This window comes from Carex rostrata, chromosome 12, assembly GCF_964058835.1.
Source record: "Carex rostrata chromosome 12, lpCarRost1.2, whole genome shotgun sequence".
Taxonomy (NCBI): domain Eukaryota; kingdom Viridiplantae; phylum Streptophyta; class Magnoliopsida; order Poales; family Cyperaceae; genus Carex; species Carex rostrata.
In genome coordinates this window covers 11,817,141-11,838,802 of record NC_135929.1, presented here as the reverse complement: position 1 = coordinate 11,838,802, position 21,662 = coordinate 11,817,141, and the positions used below count along the sequence as shown (strand labels likewise).

Genomic DNA, 21,662 nt, shown 5'->3' with positions numbered 1-21,662 from the left:
ATCTGAAAAGACACTTTCAATTTCTGGAGTTATAAATCAGAGTAGAACTATGGTGTTTTTAAGTTCACCGAGTCTTTTGATGAACTCAAGTCTAAAACTCATCGAATTGGTTTTAAATGACGGATCCGAACCGTTGAAACCCATCTACTTTACGAGTGATGTGTCTACATTTGAAAATTTTAAACATTCAAATGAATTTAGTATAAAGTCAAACGGTCAAAATTAGAAAGTTAATAAATTAATTTTAATGCATTCATTTTTTGAACTTTTTTTACCACTTGACTCTATGCAAAATTCATTTCAAAATTATTATTTTTTACATGTAGACGCATCACTCATAAGGTAGATGGATTTTAACAGTTCAGATTCATCATTTGAAGCCTATTCGATGGATTTTAGACTTGAGTTCACCAAAAGACTTTGTGAACTTAAGAACACCCTAGTTCTACTCTATAAATCAAAATGAAAAGTTGGTTTCACTGACATAAATGTCAATTATTTCTCATTCAAGTTTAATTTGAAACTATAAATGATTTTTACGTTTAGCTAAAACAATTACCTATACAGAAAAACTGATCTAAGAAAAAAGCACCTCATAAACTTTATATGGTTTTGTGTCAGGTAAATGCCTTTTTGATATGATTTTGTCAGGTATATGCTGTTGGTAGTAGAACCTGATTACCTAATAATCTTGAATATCAAATTAAAATAATACCAAGAATAAATTCCTGGTAATTAATGCCAATGCCAAAGTACACCTTTCTCAGATCAATAGAGACTAATCAAGGAAATTCTTTGAACCAAAATCAGAGTTCAGAGCTATAAAGTATAAACTAAACCACAAGGCTCAACAGATTTAGAAAATCTCCATACTCAAAAATAATTGCACAGCAAATGATTCAAGCAATTGATGTCTTTGATCACAAAAAAGTGAACTCCTCAACAAACACTAGTTCAAACAAAAATACTGTTGTCTCTACCAATATAGGAATTTAGAAAAGGTAACTTATTTCTTCTTATCTGTGGGACCATGTCCATGACCAGTCGACCTGCATAACACATTCAATTAATGCATTAGGTTAAGCTACTTAAACAACCCTATTCCGGTATTCCCTCATATTAAAAAGGTTAATTAGAAAAGCTACTTGTTAGAGATATTAGAAAAGGTGGTGATGCAATGCCAGATAAATTTTTTGCTCTTTTTGTGCAAAAGTAAGAGCTTCTCTTTTATGGGCCAACATGAGGCCCAGTTAAATAGAAGAATCAGAAATTTATTTTTAATTCAAATGACAAATAGAGCTTTCCAATTATTATTTTTTCTAAAATTGGAGCTTGCTAGTTGTTCATTTGCAATTGGATTTTTGTTCTGACAAAAAGGAACAATACTATTTGGATGTAAACTACTTGACTTTTTAATATAAATAAAAAATAACCAACAATTCATGTATTTGCAAACTCTGCTCAGTCTTTTAGATTTTTTTTTAATCCCTAGCTTTCACTTGCTATTATCTATTAATATACTTGAAAAGAAAAGAAAATTTTATTTTTTATTCAAAAGGAATATGCCACTTATTTTACAGGAATCAACTAATGGATGTCATTCTTTTTTTTAATATAGACCAGGTTGTCAAATGCTATAAATAGGAGGGCTTACTTGCAAATAGTAAAATAGTACTTGAGTGCTATTTCATGAAAAAGGCAAAAGTCACTGTGCATTATTCAACCTTATAGCTATATATCCTTACCTTTTTTGAGTTGTATATTTGTTAATAGAGAAATATTACTTATCTGGATACACCACTTCAACATCCTTTTCAATAAATGTAATATACTATACATCATTACAAATAAATATGATTCAATTATTGGTGGTCTTACTTTAATTAATTTACTCTTAGCCCCTCGAGGGGTGTCCATGATACTCTTTTATCTATTTATATTCAACTCGTATCGTATTCAAAAAGATTGGTAAGGATAAGATTTTTTTTTTTTTGTTAGTTTATCAGGTACGAGTAAGTGTAATGATTTTTTTTCTTATCTTATCCATTATTCTATAAGATAATTTTTGAAAAAAAAAATTATATATATATTCTAAGAAAAGAATATATAATTAATAAATTTTTGAATTCTCATATTTTAATAGCTGTTTCTTGATTCTTTACATTCAACAATTTAGTTTTCAAAATTTATGAATTAGAATTCGGAAGTTTTAATTGGGTTATTTATTTTATTTTTCCATGAACGTGGCAGAAAACAAATTAGATGAGCAAACAACTTTTGTCCTTTCTTTTTTGCATTTAAAAAAAGACATGAAGTTAGAAATGAAATTCTAGAAAGTTTGATACTTTGAAGATGAAGCTTGTGAGTTGTGACGATTCTACTCATGTCACTCGTCAAGTCGTCAGTGCCAGAAACCACCACACAAAAGAAAGGGTGAATTTCACACAAACCTCTCAAAAAATTTCAAAATTACTTACTTCTCCATCTAAACATTGAAATTACGTATTTCTCCCTCTAAACTTAAAAAACACACAAATTTATCCATTTTATTATTTTTTATATTAAAACTCATTCTAAATTTATAAAATATTCATTTTACCCTTTATTAAAACATAAAATGCCCGTTATACTCAATTTCAATCCAAAGAGTTCCTCTACCGTCCGATTAGCGCGCATCGCATTAAGATCAGTGCATGTAGCTTCAATATCCATGCGTGTCCTCTTTAAGATTCTTGTTGATGCAACGCGCACGGATCTTAAAGCATTTCTGATCCGCATGCATCATATTAAGATCTGTGCACGTCGCTTCAAATATACGTGCGTGTTCGCTTCAAGAGTGGTGTTGATCTAGCACGCACGTATCTTGAAGCAGTTCAGATGGTATAGCAACCTTAAGATTCAAATTTATTTAATAGAAGAATCGGAAATTTATTTTTTAATTCAAATGACAAATAGAGCTTTCCAATTATTTTTTTCTAAAATTGGAGCTTGGTAGTTGTTCATTTGCAATTGGATTTTTGTTCTGACAAAAAAGAACAATACTAGCTGGATGTAAACTACTTGACCTTTTAATATAAATAAGAAAAAACCCACAATTCATGTATTTGCAAACTCTGATCAATATTTTAGATTTTTTTTTTTAATCCCTCGCCTTCACTTGCAATTATCTATTAATATACTTAAAAAGAAAAGACAAATTTATTTTTTTATTTAAAAAGAATATGCCACTTATCTTACATTAATCTACTAATGAATGTCAGTCTTTTTTTTAATATAGTCCAGGTTGCCAAATGTTATAAATAATGGACCTTACATGCAAAAAGTAAAATGGTACTTAATTATTATTTCATGAAAAAGGCCAAAGTCACTGTGCACTATTCAAATAACACAAGTAATAAGAACATAATTGTCTAATTAAAAATCTAATTCGAAGGATGTAGTTATATATCCTTACCTTTTTTGAGTTGTATATTTGTTAATACAGAAATATTACTTATTTGGATCAGTGTTGTAAATAACGGTATGCAGTCGTCGGACGGATAGGGTGCCGCCAAATGACTACTCCGGAATAGTCGGGAATAATCGGCCATAATAAAAAATAATCAGTCGATTATTCAAAAAAATTCATAACAGTTTAGTCACCGTCAATACCAATTGACCGATTAATCGGCCTAAACTGACATTTTTTACAACACTGATCTGGATACACCACTTCAACACCCTTTTCATTAAATGTAATATCTTGTACATCATTACAAATAAATATGATTCAATTATTGGCCGTCTTACTTGAATTAATTTACTCATTGCCCAGCTAGGTGTCAATGACATCCTTTTATCTGTTTATTCAACCCGATATTTATTTGAAAAAACATTTAAGAATAAGATTTTTTTTTGGGTTAGCTTATCATGTATGGGTAAGTGTAACGATTTTGCTTATCTTACCCGTTATTCTATAAGATAATTTTTATAAATAAAACTATCTTATCATGATGCAATAAAGCTTTGTATTTTACTAATTTTTGTAATAAAAATTAGTTGTATTTATTATTATTAGAGCATCTACATCCCTGAAACTCTTTGAGTTTCTAATCTGATGTGGTAGTTTCTAAACCAGTTTCAGGAATGCAGATAAGTTTCTTATTTAGCAACTTTGCTCCAAAGTTTCTTAATAAGAAACCGTTTATAAACTCTGACGTGGCCAAATAATTCGCTGAAATTCTTTTCTCTTGTAATTTATTTGCTGATGTGGCAATTAAGAAACTCTAATTCTGAGTTACAGGGATGTGAGGGTTTATAAACTTTCAGAGATAAAGTTTTTAAAAATTAGTTAACAGTTATTTAGAAACTCCAAGAGTTTCAGGGATGTAGATGCTCTTATTATTATTATTATTATTATTATTATTATTGTTGTTGTTGTTTTGAAAAATATTTTATTGAAAACACAAATCGAGATGTCAATGACACTTTTTTATCTATTTATCCGATCCGTACTGTATTCGAAAAAATGATAAAAATAAAAAAAAAATTTATTATTATAACGGATACATATATGAAAATATCTCTACCGATTCGTATCATATCCGTTGACACCTTCGATTTGTGATTTATTTATTTACTAATTTATCTAATCTGCCCAATTCTCAACTCATCCGCCTACTTGAACCCAGATCCAAATATGTCAGTTCTGAAACATTTTTTAAAATTATGTCTAAATTTTTTTTGATTGAATTCTGATTATTATTTCAAGTTTCAATACGACACGTGTTTATAGGTTAGAAGGTCAAAAGAATTCCGAAATTTTTATATAATATCCAAAAAAAAAAAAAATTTAATTCTATCCACTTTTGTACATGATTGAATTCTGAGTTATTGATTTCGGTTTAAAAGTAACTTCTAAGTAAATACAGAAAATATTGTCATCCTTCTAATACATTTAATTTCTAAAAAGTTGTATCTGTTTTTGAAAAAAATCTTAAATTATTTAATAATTGTTATTCAATAAGAATTTTCAAAATAGATATAACTTTTTAGAAATTAAATGTACTAGAAGGATGATAATATTTGATGTATTTACTTAGAAGTAACTTTTAAACAGCGATCAATAACTCAAATTCAAAGCATTTTTTTCCAATAACACAACAAAATATATTAATTTTTTTTACAGTCGCAAAAAATCCGCCCTGAAAATTGTTGATGCGGGTTATTTGTCACAGTCTTTCTAATAAATCAAATTATATTGTGTTCTTAAGTTCACCAAGTCCTTTGATGAACTCAAGTCTACAACCTATCAAATTGGCCTCAAATGATGAATCTGAACCATTGAAACCCGCCTACCTTACAAGTGATGCATCTACATGTGAAAATTTTAAATATTCGAATTAATTTAGTATAAAGTCAAGCGATTAAAATTAGAAGGTTAATAAATTAATTTTAATGTATTCATTTTTTGAACTTTTTTTACCAACTTGACTCTATGCAAAATTAATTTTTTTTTACACGTAGACGCATCACTCGTAAGGTAGGCAGGTTTCAACGGTTCGGATTCGTCATTTAAAATTGTTTTGACGGGTTTTAGACTTGAGTTCACCAAAGAGGTCGGTGAACTTAAGAACACCCATTTCTACTCTAAACATTTATAATATTTCAATACAAAAAAAAATTAAATAAATTATGTTTTGTAAAAAAAATAAAAAAACACAGAAACTGGTGAGAATCTCACCGGTTTTTTTTTTCAAAACCGACAAAAATCTCACCGGTTCCAATTTGAAAAATAGGCGAAATTTTGACTGATTTGGACAATTTTCAAAATCCTGCACAAAAATTGGAAGAATTTGAAATTTATTAATTTTCTGGATATCAATAAAAATTTCATTCTCACCGGTATTTTTTTTTTGAAACCAACAAGAATCTCACCGGTTCCAATTTGAAAATCTGGCAAAATTTTGACCGGTTTAAATAATTTTCGAAATCCTGCACAAAATTAATATAATTTGAAATTTATTAAAAAATTAAAATATTAATAAAAATTTCGGCAACATTTGTCCTCTCATTTTGCATTTAGAAAAACGGAGATCAGAAAACACATGGAGTAAGAATTGAAAATTCTAGAAAGTTTGATTCTTTGAAGATGAAGCTTGTTACGATTCTGCTGATGTCACTCGTCAAATCATGAGTGCCAGAAAGAGCCACGCAACGACATGTGCAGTAAAGTACAGTAAGTAGTCTTTTAGAAACACTGACTGTACACCCACCTACCTTCGCCGCCGTCTAATTCTACATTTTGTCTCCAGTCTTCACTAGTTGCAACTTCACCTATGGAGTTTCAATAAAAAAAAAAAATAGTTGCAACTTGCAAACTGAGCAAATGATATCTTCTGCGGAGTTTTTCCGTGCGAAGCTGTGCAGAGTTTTTAATCTGGTCCGTTCGTTTCAGATTGGATGGACCGGATTAAAAGTTTCACAAATTTTTTTTTTAAAATTCGGATAAGTTCTGATCTGGTCCGTCCGATTCAAAACGAACGGACTAGATTAAAAGCTCCGCACGGAAAAACTACGCAGAGGATATGCTTCCGCAAACTGAGAGCACATGGCAGGCACACCCATCTCTCTCCTCTATTATTCAGCAATGTCTGTTTGAATTACATGAGTCATATGTCGACCCATTACAGCTCTTTTCTTTTATCCGTTACACGAAAGACGACTAAGTCTCGGTCATAGAAATTCCAGATAAAAGTTTAGGTACTGTTCAGTCGTCTTCTTGAGCAGCTCCAAATTGCAGACATGAAAAATTAGTTATTTTTGGGTTGAAACCCGTATGCAATTGCATTGATTCAATGATTAACAAAGTAGCTATTACATAGGTTTTTTTTGTTAAAATTAAGAAGCATTAAAACCTATACATTGAGCTACTTGTACAATTATCAAATTTGCTATGCCATAAAATAAAAGATACGTGAAGTACGAGAATGCGAATTGATCTATTCGCGCCCGAATAACAAGTAGGTGGGCCTTCCGATTTTCTTCTCTGATAATGTAGACACAGCAGTAATGATTTCTTCGAGTTTGCATATCCCGCGGACTATGCCGCATCGAACCCTTTCTTGATGACGAAACGTCTTCTTCTTTCCGAATTCGACGCCGCCCAGAAGAGTTCACAGTCGAGAGGCACTGAATCAAATCAGATCGGGACAGTCACCACTCGAGAGGAGGAAAGAAGAGGGCACTGAATCAAACCGAACCAGGACAACCACCACTCAACCGAGATGGCACTGAATCAAACCGGACCGGGAATTGAATCAACCGGACCAGGACAGTCACCATTGAGGAAGGAGGAAGAAGAAGAAAGAGAGAAGAAAGGAGACAACTCGTTGCGTTCTCGTCATCGGCAACAACCAAAATACATATCTTATTCGTATATAGATATAGTAGATACTACGGCGCAGAATGAATTCACAAATCCTCAATCAAACTCGGAAAGTCGAGACAAACGGAAAGTACAACAAGCGGCAGAATCCTTAAACGAATCCATTCGCTCAATTGAAATGCAGCAAATTGAATCGGGCAGACGAAGAGGAGTGGGTGGCGGGGCGAGGTAGAGAGGCGCGGTGGAGCCGGCCGACTCTCCAACCAGCTTCGTGGAACAGATCGCCTCTTTTTTTTTCTTTTTCTGCGCCTTGGCAGAGATCCCTGATAAGAAGAGATTGTTTGAAAAATTAGTTATTTGTCATTTTAAAATTTGAAAAATGTTATTTTGAAATTAAAAATTATTCTAATGTTATTTTAAATTTAATTAATTTTTAATTTTGCTACTTCAAATAATTAATTACTAAAATACCCTTTTCATCTCACATACCTTGCTGAGAAGCCCACTATTACTGAACTCGTGCTTCCCATTTTGAAAACCTTTCAAGACCTCTTCTCTCTGAACATTCTCTATCTCTAACTCAACCTCTCTCTCTCTCTCTCTCTCTCTTCTTCTCCACTGAAAAATAATCTATGTAAAAGACAAACTCAACAAAGAATAGGTAGAACACAACAAACCCAACAGCCTGCCAGAGGTATATCTCAACACTTAGATACACATAAAAACAGTGCTGAGGTAGCAACCAGGTAGAAGAACACATCTCTGATAAATGAGGCTGGTTCAACAGAGAAAGGAGCTGCTTGGATTGCCACAACACCTACAACGAAGGCAGAAATAAAAGCACCAGCTGAGAGAATTGTTCCTCCCTTGCGAAGCCAACAAATTTCATCAACAATCAAACACAATTCCAAGAAAGACCGAGAAAAAAGAGATGGAGAGGGTATTTTAGTCATTAATTATTTGGAGTGGCAAAATTAAAAATTAACTAAATTTAGAGTGGCATTAGAGTGATTTCTAATTTCATAGTGGTATTTTTTAAATTTTAAGATTTTGGAGTAGCAAAGAACCAATTTTCCTCAAATTATAATTAGTCTATATACAAGTAATCGCAACATCTAATATTGTATCGTTGTAACGATAATATTGAGCAGGATCACGGTTTTGTATAAAAAAGTTAAGCAAGCAAGAGATATTTTAATGACTGGATAATCGCCTAATTGGTAGAATTAATCAGTAGATTTTTGTTAATTTTAAATAAAATTTTATATCTGTAAAACTGACACCACTGATGTCTCTTTTAATGAAATCTGAAGGCACGACCTTCATCTTTCTCGTCAAAAAAATAAAATTTTATATCAATGCAACATATGAACAATTATCGGATGTCATACCGATCAATCATTTGTAGTACTTGTTGATCTAAATTTCGATTTTTAATTTGTTATGCTCTCAACTTTCAAGCCTTGTGGCCTTGTGGGAGAATATGCAATTTCTTTAATTTAAAGTATAAAAATATGAATATCCGTTTATAAGGTTTATGTATCATATTGATTTTAATTTTGAAGTATAATGTTGTAATTTTAGATTTATTATAATTTAAAATAAATTTAGATATAGTTACTATCTCACGCCTAATCAATTTTCATTTTTCTATTAAAATTTACAATTTGCTGATGTTTTGTTTACTAATAATATGGTAATTATTAGGATTCTAATCTATTAGATACATAAATATTTTTTACCATAATGTTGTATTTTTTTTTTGCAAATGGGTGATGATTTAATTTTAAATATAATATTAAACTTCTATATGTATTTAATTATTTATTTTTTTGTATCGATCCATATTTACATTTATTTAATATCTTATCTGCATCAAATTCAAAACTATTCATATTTAAAAATTAAAAAACAATTTTGATCTGCAAAGACAATATTCTTCGTATAAAATGTAGCAAGTTGAAAATATAAAAAAAATATTCCTTTATAAATATTAAATATTTAAATAGAGAACCTCCAACATTTATTAAAGAAATTGTTTTAAAACAAATACGAATATAATTTAATATTATTCATCCATCGATTTTTTTTTCTCAAAAAAAAAAAAAAAAGTAGGGCCAAATGATGGAGACAATTGACAACACGAGAAAAAAATACGGGCAGTTTGCATGAGTTGGGCAATGCTGCCCGTAACTGTCCTTTTCAAGGGAGTTATCAGGTGATGTCATCCTTTTAAATTCAATCATCCATACGTCATCTCTTCGCTCATATCATTGTATGATTCCACACCAGTGTTGTAAAAAAAAAAGTCTGTTTAAGATGATTAGTTATTACAGGTAATCAAACCGTCACAGAATTTGTTTTTATTAATTGATCGATTAATTCTGATTAATTGATTGGCGGTATCATGTTTGTCTAATAACCACATACCGTTATTTACAACATTGTTGCATATCAATCCGGATTATCTTTCGATTTAAATATCTACGACTGTTGTTCATTCGGAGATTTTTTTGAACTGTCCGATTTAAATGGACGGTTAAATTTTTTTTCTAAAAACAATGTAAATAAGAAAAATGTTCAAATGTTTCAATTTCTAATACTTTTATTTTGCTTCTAAATTTAATTTTTTTAATAATTTAAACTTACGTGTTAAAATAAAATCTTTATAAATGATTTATATTATTTTATACACGAAAAGTGATGGTTTTGTAAATGCGAGAAAATAATATATGTCACATCTAACTGTTTTTATTTGAAAATGAAAAATAAAAATTTTGTGGAGATAAAAGAAAAAAATATTCAAGTATTTGTACATTTCAAAGTACAAATAGTCGTGATCCTACTGTTGTAGATTTCAAAGTACAAAGTAGAAGATTCAAAAATCAATTCCGTCTCATCTGCTTCGTAAAAAGTGTGATTGCAATCATACAAAGCGAGAAATATGATAGAGGAACAGGTGTCAGGTGTCAGGTGTCAGGTGTCGCCGTGTCGGATTACCAATTAAACAAAGATTAATCTTAACTAATCCTCATCACACACGCACACGAAACACAAGTGTCGTGTTGACGTGTCGTCTATCCCACCCATTACGCGCTAATCTCTTTTTTAAATTATTGTTAATTCCTCCAATCCATTTTCTTTATTTTAACATTAAGAAAAATATTTAAGCTGCACAACCTTTTCCTTTTTCTTTTCTCCAAAACCAATTAAAACACCCGTAAAGTAAAGTAAAATAATCAAATCACAATTAATTAACCTTTTTCTTTCTTCCTATCTAATTAATTAACCCAATGGTTAATTATTATCACAAAATTAACTAAAACTTCAGCAAAAAAAATTCCAATTCAAAATCATAATCCAAATCAAAGCCACAGCGCACCGGCCTCCTTTAGGATCGGCACGAGTTCACCGGACATGTGCACAGCCATGAGCCGATCGATACATCCAAGAAATTTTCCCCCGATAAACACCACAGGAAACGCCGCATCGCCGGTTCCACAAACTTCTCTTGCAACCGCCGTCTCCTCTTCAGTCGACACCTCGTACACCGTTGGATTTACCCCGAGCCCCTGTAGCAACCGTCTCACAGAGTGACTCATACAACATCCTTTTCTCCCGACGACAACCACCGGATTGTCTTCTACGACTTGTCTGACGTTGCCTGATTGCCGCACAGGTGGCGAAGAGGATATGTCGCCCGGGCGGGGCCACGCGCGGGTGTTACTGCATGGAATTGCTTGGTGCATTTTCTCGATTTTGCTTTCACTGTGTTTGCTTAACTTTCCTCTTTCGTTGAGATTGCTTGATTTGATTTTTGTTATTTTTTCCTATAGGGAAATGATTTTGTAATGGGAACGAAGCTAAGCAGGGGGAGAAGCAGGGGAAGAGCGAGGTCATATATATAATTATAAACGAGGGATGACGTCATCTGAGCGCAAGCAGTTAGACCCATTTCGTGTGGGTCCCATAAGATTGAACGACAGCGGATTTGTCCCCCGCCTCACGCCTCTGCTTCTCTTATCCAGTTTGTACACAAAAATACATTTTGACGGATAATTGGTGGTTACAAAATTCATGTAACATATTCAGAATTTCAGATAATAAAAGGTAATATCTAATCAATATACTGCAATTATTACAATAATTTAATATTTCTTTCACTTTTAAAAATTATTTAAAATATTTAATCTGCTCAAGTAACAAACCTAAAAAATGTAAAATGTTTAGTGACCAATCAAAGAATGATTCAGTAATATTACGGACCATGTGGGGGCAAAATTGGTGCTTAATAACACCGACAGCGAAATCTCTCGCGAGCTACACGAGAGTCGCGTACGCATGACGCGGCATCGCAGAAGCCCTGCGGGGTTCCCTCCTCTCTTAGCATAAAATCTGCACAGTCCCGTGAGATCGAACGGTTCAGATTAGGTTCCTGATATAAAATGGGATGATCCAAGCTGTCGATTTTAAATGAACGGTCCTGATTATACAAAAGAATCCAACCGCATTTGTACAATTAGAGAGGAGAGGAACGCATTGACGTGCCCACTTGGATGTCAGCTGATCCTCTCTCTGCTGACGGTATCCGTTAGGCAGAAAGGCACCTAACTACGTCATCAAACACGAAACAGCATTCCAGATGACGTGCCAGATGGAGTTTGCATAAATGTACTATTGGGCAGCTGTTTGTTTCGAGAAAAGGATACGAAACGGCGCTCCGCCCACCGTCTGATCCATATCAAAGTCTTACTACCTCAGATTAGCGGCAAAATCAAACGGCTGGCGGGGTTGTTGCACGGGGCCCACATGCACGATGGCACATACGTGAATTTGCTTGTTAATTGTGCAACGCTGCCCAGGTTTAGTTTGATTTTGGTCCCCAGTCCCCAGTGCTCGTGGACGGCCCAGATTAATTCTATCCCGGCTAAACTCAATCCAGTAGCTGTTGAGGCTATGGGGGCATGCTTTGAGATTCGTGGCAAGTGAAATGAATGGTCCAGATTCAGCACTTGCACCCGAGGTACCTGGGGTGATGCGGATTCCTCGTGTATGGCGTGAGGGTAACTATTTACTTGGTTGGTACACCCAACGAAAGCATGACGTCATTCTTGGCATAAAATAATCTTTGATCTTCTGTGACGTCATCAGAAAACATAATTAGTGTTTGTACATTGTACTTAGTGTTGCTCGTTACTTTCTGCCACAAAAAATCATGAGAAATTATTGAGGCGCCAGCGCCAGGTGAGAAAGAATTGTTTTTTATTTAACTTAATGCAAGTGGTGATGGATTGGTGAGAAAAGAAATACTGATATTTATGTGGAGGCTGCTTCTACGTCAAATCCAATGAGCTCAACAAAAATATGCCCCAAAATCTTTTTTTTTATTATTATTTTAAACAGTTCATATTTGGATGGTAGTCAACGGCGCCACGTCAGTTAATAAAAAAAAATATAGATCCTGTTGATAGTATTTTATTAAAAAAAATGTAGATGACTCAGCAAATATCTGGTTAATTTATTTATATATGCTGTATTTAATATTCATTGACTAAATAGTTATCAATCTGCTGATGGCGTAATTATTATTTTATTTTGCATTTATTTTTCTCCCCTTCTCTTTCCCTTTAACATTGATCTGTTTAGAGATCATAAAGGTCAACAATTACGATTTGTTTAGAGTTTAAACAATTACATCTCATATCATCAACCACTTACATTCTCAGGAAGAACAAACAATCTCCATCTTAATCTAAGTACTGTCTTATATCAAAATCCAACCATAAATTTAAGTCAGAAATGCGGAATATAATACCTGATTTCACAAATGTTTTCATGACACAAATGCAAAGAGACGTCTCCGTGTGCGCGAGACAACTATTCAATGACAAGAAGACTTTGTTTCAGCCCACGTTTCCAAGTCGATTGTGCTACAAAACTGCCTTTGTTTCAGCCACGTTTCCAGGTCCAAAAATATCACGCACCAGTTTCTGTCTGTATGATCGCACAAACGGCAGCACCAATGCCTTGTAAGGCTAAATATTATACTCTAGAATTTCATGGGGCTAAGTCTGACCGTAGAGAATTTGTGTGGCCACACTGAGCCGCAACTGTGATGAATTTTCTGAATTACAAATCTCAAAATCAATCAGCCAATGATTTAATACTTGCCTAAATTGTTATACACATTTATGAACCACGTCATATTAGATACATAAATTGTCTAATATTTTAATTTTATATCAAATCATTTAATTGTGACAATCATATATAACATTATACAATTTATAATTATATCACATATATGCTCAGCGTTGAATTATGATCCAACATGATCATTTAATTTTGAAAAGTACTTTCTAAAAGCATCGTAATTTTTTTTTAAATGTTTGAAAAATAAATATTTGACGCCGTAAAGTTGTTATTGTTGGAATTTATCTCAAGTCATTTGGTCAGAACAGATTTATCAAAACTTGCTGATGAGGAATTTTGATTAATAAATTCACAGTTGTTCAAGTTTTGATAAATCTGTTATGACCAAATGACTTGAGATAAATTTTCAATTTTGAGTAATTACAATTTTTAAAATTAAAGGCATAATTAAGACACAAAAAATAGAGGTATTTAAACCCTCCTCGTGTTATTAATACGTTTCTTGAATAGTATATTCATGTATTCGATGAGCATAAGATCAAACTTGATTCAATAATAAATATAGATATTTTGACTTATGTCTAAATTATTTATAAATATATATCATAAACAAATTTTAATGCAAATTAAACAGTTGAAATTTAATATTGAAATAAATTTGATGAAATATGATCTTGAATGGATAATAAGAAGGTGATAAGAACAAAGAAATGGACCAATTCCCAGCCGCCACCGTACCATGTTTTAAACACCGTTGTATTATATACTTATTATAATATAATAAGTAGTATATCTATCTCAAAAATTTTATTAATATTCAAAAAAATAATAAATTTTAAATTCTACGCTCTGCTTAATCAAATTTAAAAAAAAATACTCAAATTGCAATTTTATTTTACGGTTTTGGACATACTTTTCGCAAATTAAATTCATGATTTTAGTCTTTTCAAAACCGCAGAACAAATCTACCGTTTGTAAAACTGAAACTTTTTTTTTACGATCTTAAACTAAAACCGTGCATTTAATTCACGGTTTTGGGTTCCGAAATTTCCTAAAAATTTGCAATAAAAAGATTTTTACATATAATGTGACTAATTCATGTTGTCCCAAAAAAAAACAATTAATATCCCTAATGAAAATAATATAGAAACTAAATCATGATTCATTACGCTCTCTGGTCAACGCGTCTTTATTTTCATCTACTACGCCATTCATGGCGTTGTACTCGTGGAATTTTCTAATTAATTACTAAATTTCTTATAATTTCCAACTGCTCAAGTGGCTTATTGTTAGTGGTCGTCTCCAGTATTGAGAACTGGAGAGGTCCAGTTCCTTGTCTTAGTTTCCGGGAGGCAATTTATACAGAACACTTTTCAATTTTTACAGAACATTTTTTTTGAAAAGACCATTTTATCCTTCATTTAATAACTAAAATATATAGCTGATGGCTCACTTGATTGGCGGACCAAGCATTGAATAATCATGATGACACGTGTCATCTGAAAAGCATCAAATCAAGCAGGGCCATTTAATATTAAAATAAAATTTAATTTCAAGTCCGTTAGATTATTAAGTGAAATTGATATTTTTAAGTCCGCTGAATAATTCTTATTCAATAAAAATGTTATTTTTTGAATTTTACAGAAAGATTTATTATTTTCATTTAATTTAATTTAATATTTTTACATGTTATTAATAAAAATTTCAGAATAATTTGGTTTCTTTACGTTTTCAATTAACGATTTAATTATTTCTATGAGATATAAATTTTTAGAGAATTCATCTATTTTTAAAAATAAAAAATTCTGTTCATATCCTCTCGATTCTCTTTCTATACCTAGCCAATCTTGAGTCCGAATTCACTGAAGGGTAAAATGGTCTATCCAAAAAAAGTGTTCTGTAAAAATTGAAAATTGTTCTGTATAAATTGCCTCCCTTAGTTTCCGAACTCTGTATCTCCCGAGGAAAATAAATCTGCTGTAATTCTTTGGGAATTACAGGACCCTGTAATCCCAATCCGAACCGTTGGTCTTTCTTGAGATTTGTGCATGAAAACTTACTTTTTTTCGAGATCTGTGCAGAAAATATTTGAACGGTTGATATTGAAATTTCAGGGTCCTGTAATTCCTTTCGGGATTACAGCAGATTCAGACTCTCTCCCGAGTACTTGCGGTGTAATTTATATAAATGGACGGTCCGAATTAGTTCCGGCTAGGTCAAACTCAATCCGGTGCTTGTGAAAAATGTAAGTGGTATGTTTTGAGATTCGTTCTAGGTTCAAAAAAACAGTTCAGATTTAATAATTGCATCTCAGGTATCTGGAGGAATATGAATTCTAGTTCCTCTTTGATCTCTAATTAAAAGGTCGATATTATGTGTAACAAGTAAATAGTTTTTTAAGTAAAACAAATATAATATTTAATCAATTCAAAATATTATTATTTGGGGTGATCAGGAGCATGTCTGAATGTCTTTGAACTGTATTTTATCTGAAATTTTATGGATCGTTTGATTGAAATATCATAAAGTTTAAATTAATGAATTGTAATGTTAATTGACCCGTCTTCATGAGACAAATGGAGAAATAAAATTATCAAAAACATTAATATTCATAGAAAAGACAAAAAATCAGATAAAATAATTTAAATTGAAAAACAAAATCCTCTCTTTCCACAGTTTTTGAGTGAGATGAAAAAAAAAAAAAAAAAAATCTTTTTGTCACGATTTCAAAGTTGGAGATGAATTGGAAACATGAAAAGTAAAAAAGAAAAACGTGAGATAATGTGACATGCCACGTCATCTATGAAATCGTGTGGGCTCAACAATATCTACGCTTCTGTATGATTGCGACACCTGTCCTCTATTATATTATATATCTAATATAATTTTAGGTGGCGCTTTTATGTATCCCCTTATATATTTTTTTTGTTATTTAGAAAAGAAAATTGCATTTAATAATTCGTATAACTCTTTTTATTTTTGAAATGTATGGTTTTTAGTATATCTGTTTATTTTGTCACGTTGGAAACGACTTCAACATTTTTTAATTTTCAAACAAAAGAAACAGAAACATAATATTATGAAAATAATACAATCAATGTTAAATTGTGAGTAAAAAATATTTTTCTTGTTCTAAATGCAATACAATGATGTATATCGATTCATAATAGAATATATTAATATAATGTGATTCATAATAGAACAACTTTTTTAGTGAATAATAGAACGAATTATGAATTATAAAATGAATCGCTAGTTATTTGACTTTTAATATAAATAGCCATCACGTCTTTGCTGACGCAGTGCCTCGGTGGAGGGAAAGAAAAATTTGAAATCGTAAATTTTCAATGGCGCTTCTCTGGCTGGATTACTGGCGGGTCAGAAATTGGTTCCGAAGAAATTTTCCACCTTCCACTGAGGCACTATCTCGGTGGAGTTGCCTTTCGGAAATCTAGCATCAAAAGTGCTCTTTTCGTTTAAATGCATTTTTTTTTCTAAATATAAAAAATCCATCCCCTCACCAAAATTTATATTTATTTATCGGCATTTATTAGTTAAAAAAACAAATCATTATTAACTATAAAGATATTATAAAGTCTACATAAATTTATATGAACATTAAAAGTTCTTTAATTATTATGCAAATTTCTTAATAAAACAAAAAGTGAGTAGATAGTTGGATGTACAAAAAGTTGACACCTCACTTTTTATTATTTATAATTGGAAAATTGAGAGTTGACAATAAGTGATAATAATATATGATTGTTAATTTATAATAAATGGTGATTTTATATGTTTATTTTCATTATATTGTAAACAATGCATAATAAGATAAACACATGAATAAAGTTATTTTGAAGTATTAATAAATTGACACACAACGACGTAGCAAATAAAATAAATTGGAAAATTGACATGAAAATTGCGACCAACCAGGTACATCAACGGGTGACACTTAGTGGCGTGGTGGAGACACAAGCATGACATCATAATTTTAGAAAAGAAAATAATATCCAAATTGAAAGGGACAAAAAATTGACAAACCAAAATCAATGATGATGTCAGATGTGGCGTTGCAACGAAAGAGAGAGACGACTCAAAGCAAAAAAAAACATGCTTATCTTTTCAATGCTTATCTCTATCTAATTATGATCAGGAAAAATAAAATAAAATAAAATTAAAATGCTGACATCAAATCATCAATTCATTGTATGTTAACATAATAATATTTCTTGGTTAAAAATTGGCTATAGATTTATATAAAAAAAAAAGTCAAATCAGAGAAACTATTTTGACCCAATTGAAGCTTTCTGGACGATTGAAATTCTTTTATTTAATATTTCAAAATTAAATATTTTTAAAATCTAACAAGGAATGTAAGAAATAAATGGTCACATTTCCATTTCAATCACAACTGAAGATAATTTATTTATTTTTGCAGTTGGTTTCTTTTATAAAATAGTTTAATTTTGTATGAATCAAGCCTTCTAGATATGTTAGCATACAAAGACAATTAATTAAAGAAATGGGTTTTCTTTGAAAATCAACAACAAACAAAAGGAGTATCCTTCCACTTGTTCTACATGACAAGATAACATCAAATTGAATTTAATATATTGAAATTCTACATGACAAGTTGTCCACGTCACTAGTAGATTACCGACAAGGCACAATTAAAAAAAATATTATTAAGGGTTGAAATGTAAAATGCATAATATAATATAATATGTAGTAGATAAAATTATAAAACATAATATAACCACTAATTAATAGTAAGAAACAAAAGAAAAAGTTTTTAACATTTTTCTTTCAGAAATTGTTGTTCAAATTACATACATTGTCAATGACACACCGTAAAATTGTTACATTGGTTGTGCTAATTAAACTTCATTTAATTTGATTTTTCCCCACATTGGCCACATGTAACCAATTCAAATAATAAATTGTTATTATTGAGCACATGAAAGATAGTGATCCGCGTACCGGAATCATGATCTAGTAGTAGTCAGGGATTATTTAGATGTAGTATTACAGGTCTTAGGTCATAGAACTAGTAATTTGAAGTCTAGGATTTAAGCTTAGGGCTTTGACCCTCACGGTTGATAATTTGGGTAGAATATAGTTAATATTAGTATTAGTATTATTACTATTATTATTAATACCAGTATTATTATTAGTATGCCTACTATTACTGTAACTATTATTACTACTAATCTTGATTTTATGATTGTAATTGAGTTTTATTTCTAGTTTATTCTAACTTATTTAAAATTAAAGACTTGATTGTTGTTGTTATTGATGGCCACATGTACCCAATTCATCCAAAATCTACCTTAATTCAGTGTATTAAGCTTGACGCTTGAATTGTGCTTTTGCAAAAATTTAATATGGATCAACACCAAATTGGGCCGAAGCATCATGTCAGGTCGGGCCCATATCTGGCCCGTATTAGAATTTAATTATGACATCTGCTGATTAGTTTTGACTTGTGACCGACTTCAAGTTGGTCTCAATCAGAATTCTAAAAAAATAAACTTAAATACAAAATATTACTAGCTTATTACAATTTCTAGCTCATTTTTAAATTCAATATTTATATTTCAGATCCCCTATTTAATACCAATTGTAATTTAAAAGATATTTTGATGTCATTAATAAATTGACACATAACGACGTAGCAAATAAAATAAATTGGAAAAGTGACATGAAAATTGCGACCAACAGGGTACATCAATGGGTGCTACTTAGCGGCGTCGTGGATGACAGAAGCATGACATGATAATTTTAGAAAAGAAAATAATATCCAAATGAAAAGGGAGAAGAAATTGACAAACAAAAATCGTTGATGATGTCAGATGTGGCGTTGCAACGAAAGATAAAGACGACTCAAAAGCAAAAAAAAAAAAAATGCTTATCTTCTCAATGCTTATCTAGAATTTTATTTAAACCACAAATAAAAAATAAATTTTATCAAATAAACTTGATTACTTCGTTTTTTTTATAAAAATCATAATAAGAACCGAGATTTATTTCGGTCCCTTTTTATTTTTTGAACCAAATTGTCATTTCGGTTCCAACCGTTTTCACAGATTTTGAGAGAAAAATACGTTGAAAAATTGTGAAAATATCTGAGACCGAACTGTCAATTCGGTCTAAAAAAAAAAATCGAGACCGAAATAACATTTCGGTTCTTATGATTTTTGTAAAAAAATAAAAATCATGTTGGTTTCAAAAAAAAATCTTTTTTCTAATTATGGTTTATAAAAAAAAATCGCTTATCTAACTATCAGTAGGAAAAATAAAATAAAATAAAATGCTGACATCAGATCATCAATTCATTGCCTGTTAACATAATAATCTTTCATGGTTAAATATTGTATTAAAAGAAAATTTATTTATTTTTGCAGTTGGTTTATTGTATTAAAAGAAAATAATTATGGACATATTTATAAAACAGTTTTATTTTGTATCAATCAAACCTTCTAGATATATTAGCATACAAAGACAATTAATTAAAGAAATGGGTTTTATCATCTCTTTGAAAATCAACAGCAAAAAACAAACAACAAACTAAGTTGAATATCCTTCCTTGCACTTGTTCATACTCAATGTATAGTGAATATATAAGATAATGCAACTAGGCATGGGCAGATCCAAGATTTTTATCAGGGGCAAAAAAATATTAAATCGGGTTTAAATAACTAATTAAATTTAAAATAATTAACTAATTTGGTACTTGATAAAAAAATAATGCCTTGACTTATATTTTTCAATGCACTGACTTGTAATTTATAATTCTTTAAATTATAGTTCTAATTACCAATTATAATTCAAAAAACTTATTTTGATTTTAACCGTAAATTTAACCCGAATTATAAACCAAAAACGTCTAGAGAGGAGCAAAAAAAATTACAACCAAGCAAATCTAAATTTTATATATTGAAAGTGTACACGACAATATAACATCAAATTAGCATTGTCCACGTCACTAGTAGGTAACCGACAAGGCACAATTAAAAAATTATAATTAGGTTGACATGTAAAATGCATAATATATAGTAGATATTTGAATCTAAAATTATAAAACATAATATAACCACTAATTAGTAGTAAGAAACAAAAGAAAACTTTTTGACATTTTTCTTTCAAAAATTGTTGTTCAAATCAGTGTTGTAAAAAACGACTATTTAGCCTGATTAATTGGCCGATTAGTCATTGGCAGTAATCAAATCGTTATGGATTTTTTCAATTAATCGACTGATTATTCCCGATTAATCGCTTAGCGGTATCATGTCCATCCGACGACCATACAACGTTATTTACAACACTAGTTCAAATTACATACACTGTCAATGACAGTAAAATTGTTATGTTGGTTGTGCAAATTAAACTTCCTTTAATTTGTTTTTTTTTTTCCACATTGGCCACATGCACCCAATTCATCCAAAATCTACCCTAATTCAGTCTATTGAGCTAACGCTTGAGTTTTGCTTTTGCAAAATTTTAATATGGATCGACACCAAATTGGGCCGAAGCATCATATCAGCTCGGGCCCATATCTGGCCCGTATTAGAATTTAATTATGACATATGCTAATTAGTTTTGACAGTCCACTGTTTTAAAAAAAAAAAAAATAGATCCGAACCAGACCTGCACCTGACCCGGACCAACCCGTGCTAATTTTGGATCAAGGGTGCACGGGTTTGGTCCAACTCCCTCAAATGGGACCCGCCAGACCTAGGGCTGAGCAAAAGAGCTCGAACTCGTAACTCGCTCATTTACAACTTGAGTTGGCCAACTCTTTTAATAAATGAGCTGAGTTCGAGTTGGCCCCAACTCGCTCATTTATAACTCGAGTTATATAAAGTTACATGGTATTGGTCACAATAAATCCCAAAATAATCAAACTCGAATCTCTAGACTATTATTTGTGCTTTGAGATTCATATAAAATATGTTTGAATTTGTTTTGTAATACTATCACTGGTTAAACGAGTTGTGAGCCAACTAGAGTTGATAACGAGCTGAGTTCGAGTTGGCTCTACAACTCATTATTATCATCTCAACTTGAGTTGGCTCGCTCGTTTATTAAATGAGCCGAGTTCGAGTTGGAGGTAACTCGCTCAAACTCAGCTCATTTACAG

At 31.2% G+C, this 21,662-nt stretch overlaps 1 protein-coding gene across 1 annotated transcript in view; it reads right to left on the bottom strand.

Annotated features, from left to right (window-relative positions):
- Nucleotides 1-10,586: 10,586 nt before the first annotated feature.
- The window catches only part of LOC144563729 (monothiol glutaredoxin-S9-like), a 26,948-nt gene continuing 15,872 nt past the window's right edge, over nt 10,587-21,662 (bottom strand). The window contains exon 2 of the mRNA XM_078313224.1: nt 10,587-11,155. Within this exon, the coding sequence (XP_078169350.1) occupies nt 10,732-11,115 (384 nt within the window). The 5' untranslated portion in view covers nt 11,116-11,155 and the 3' untranslated portion in view covers nt 10,587-10,731. The remainder of the gene's footprint in view (nt 11,156-21,662) is intronic.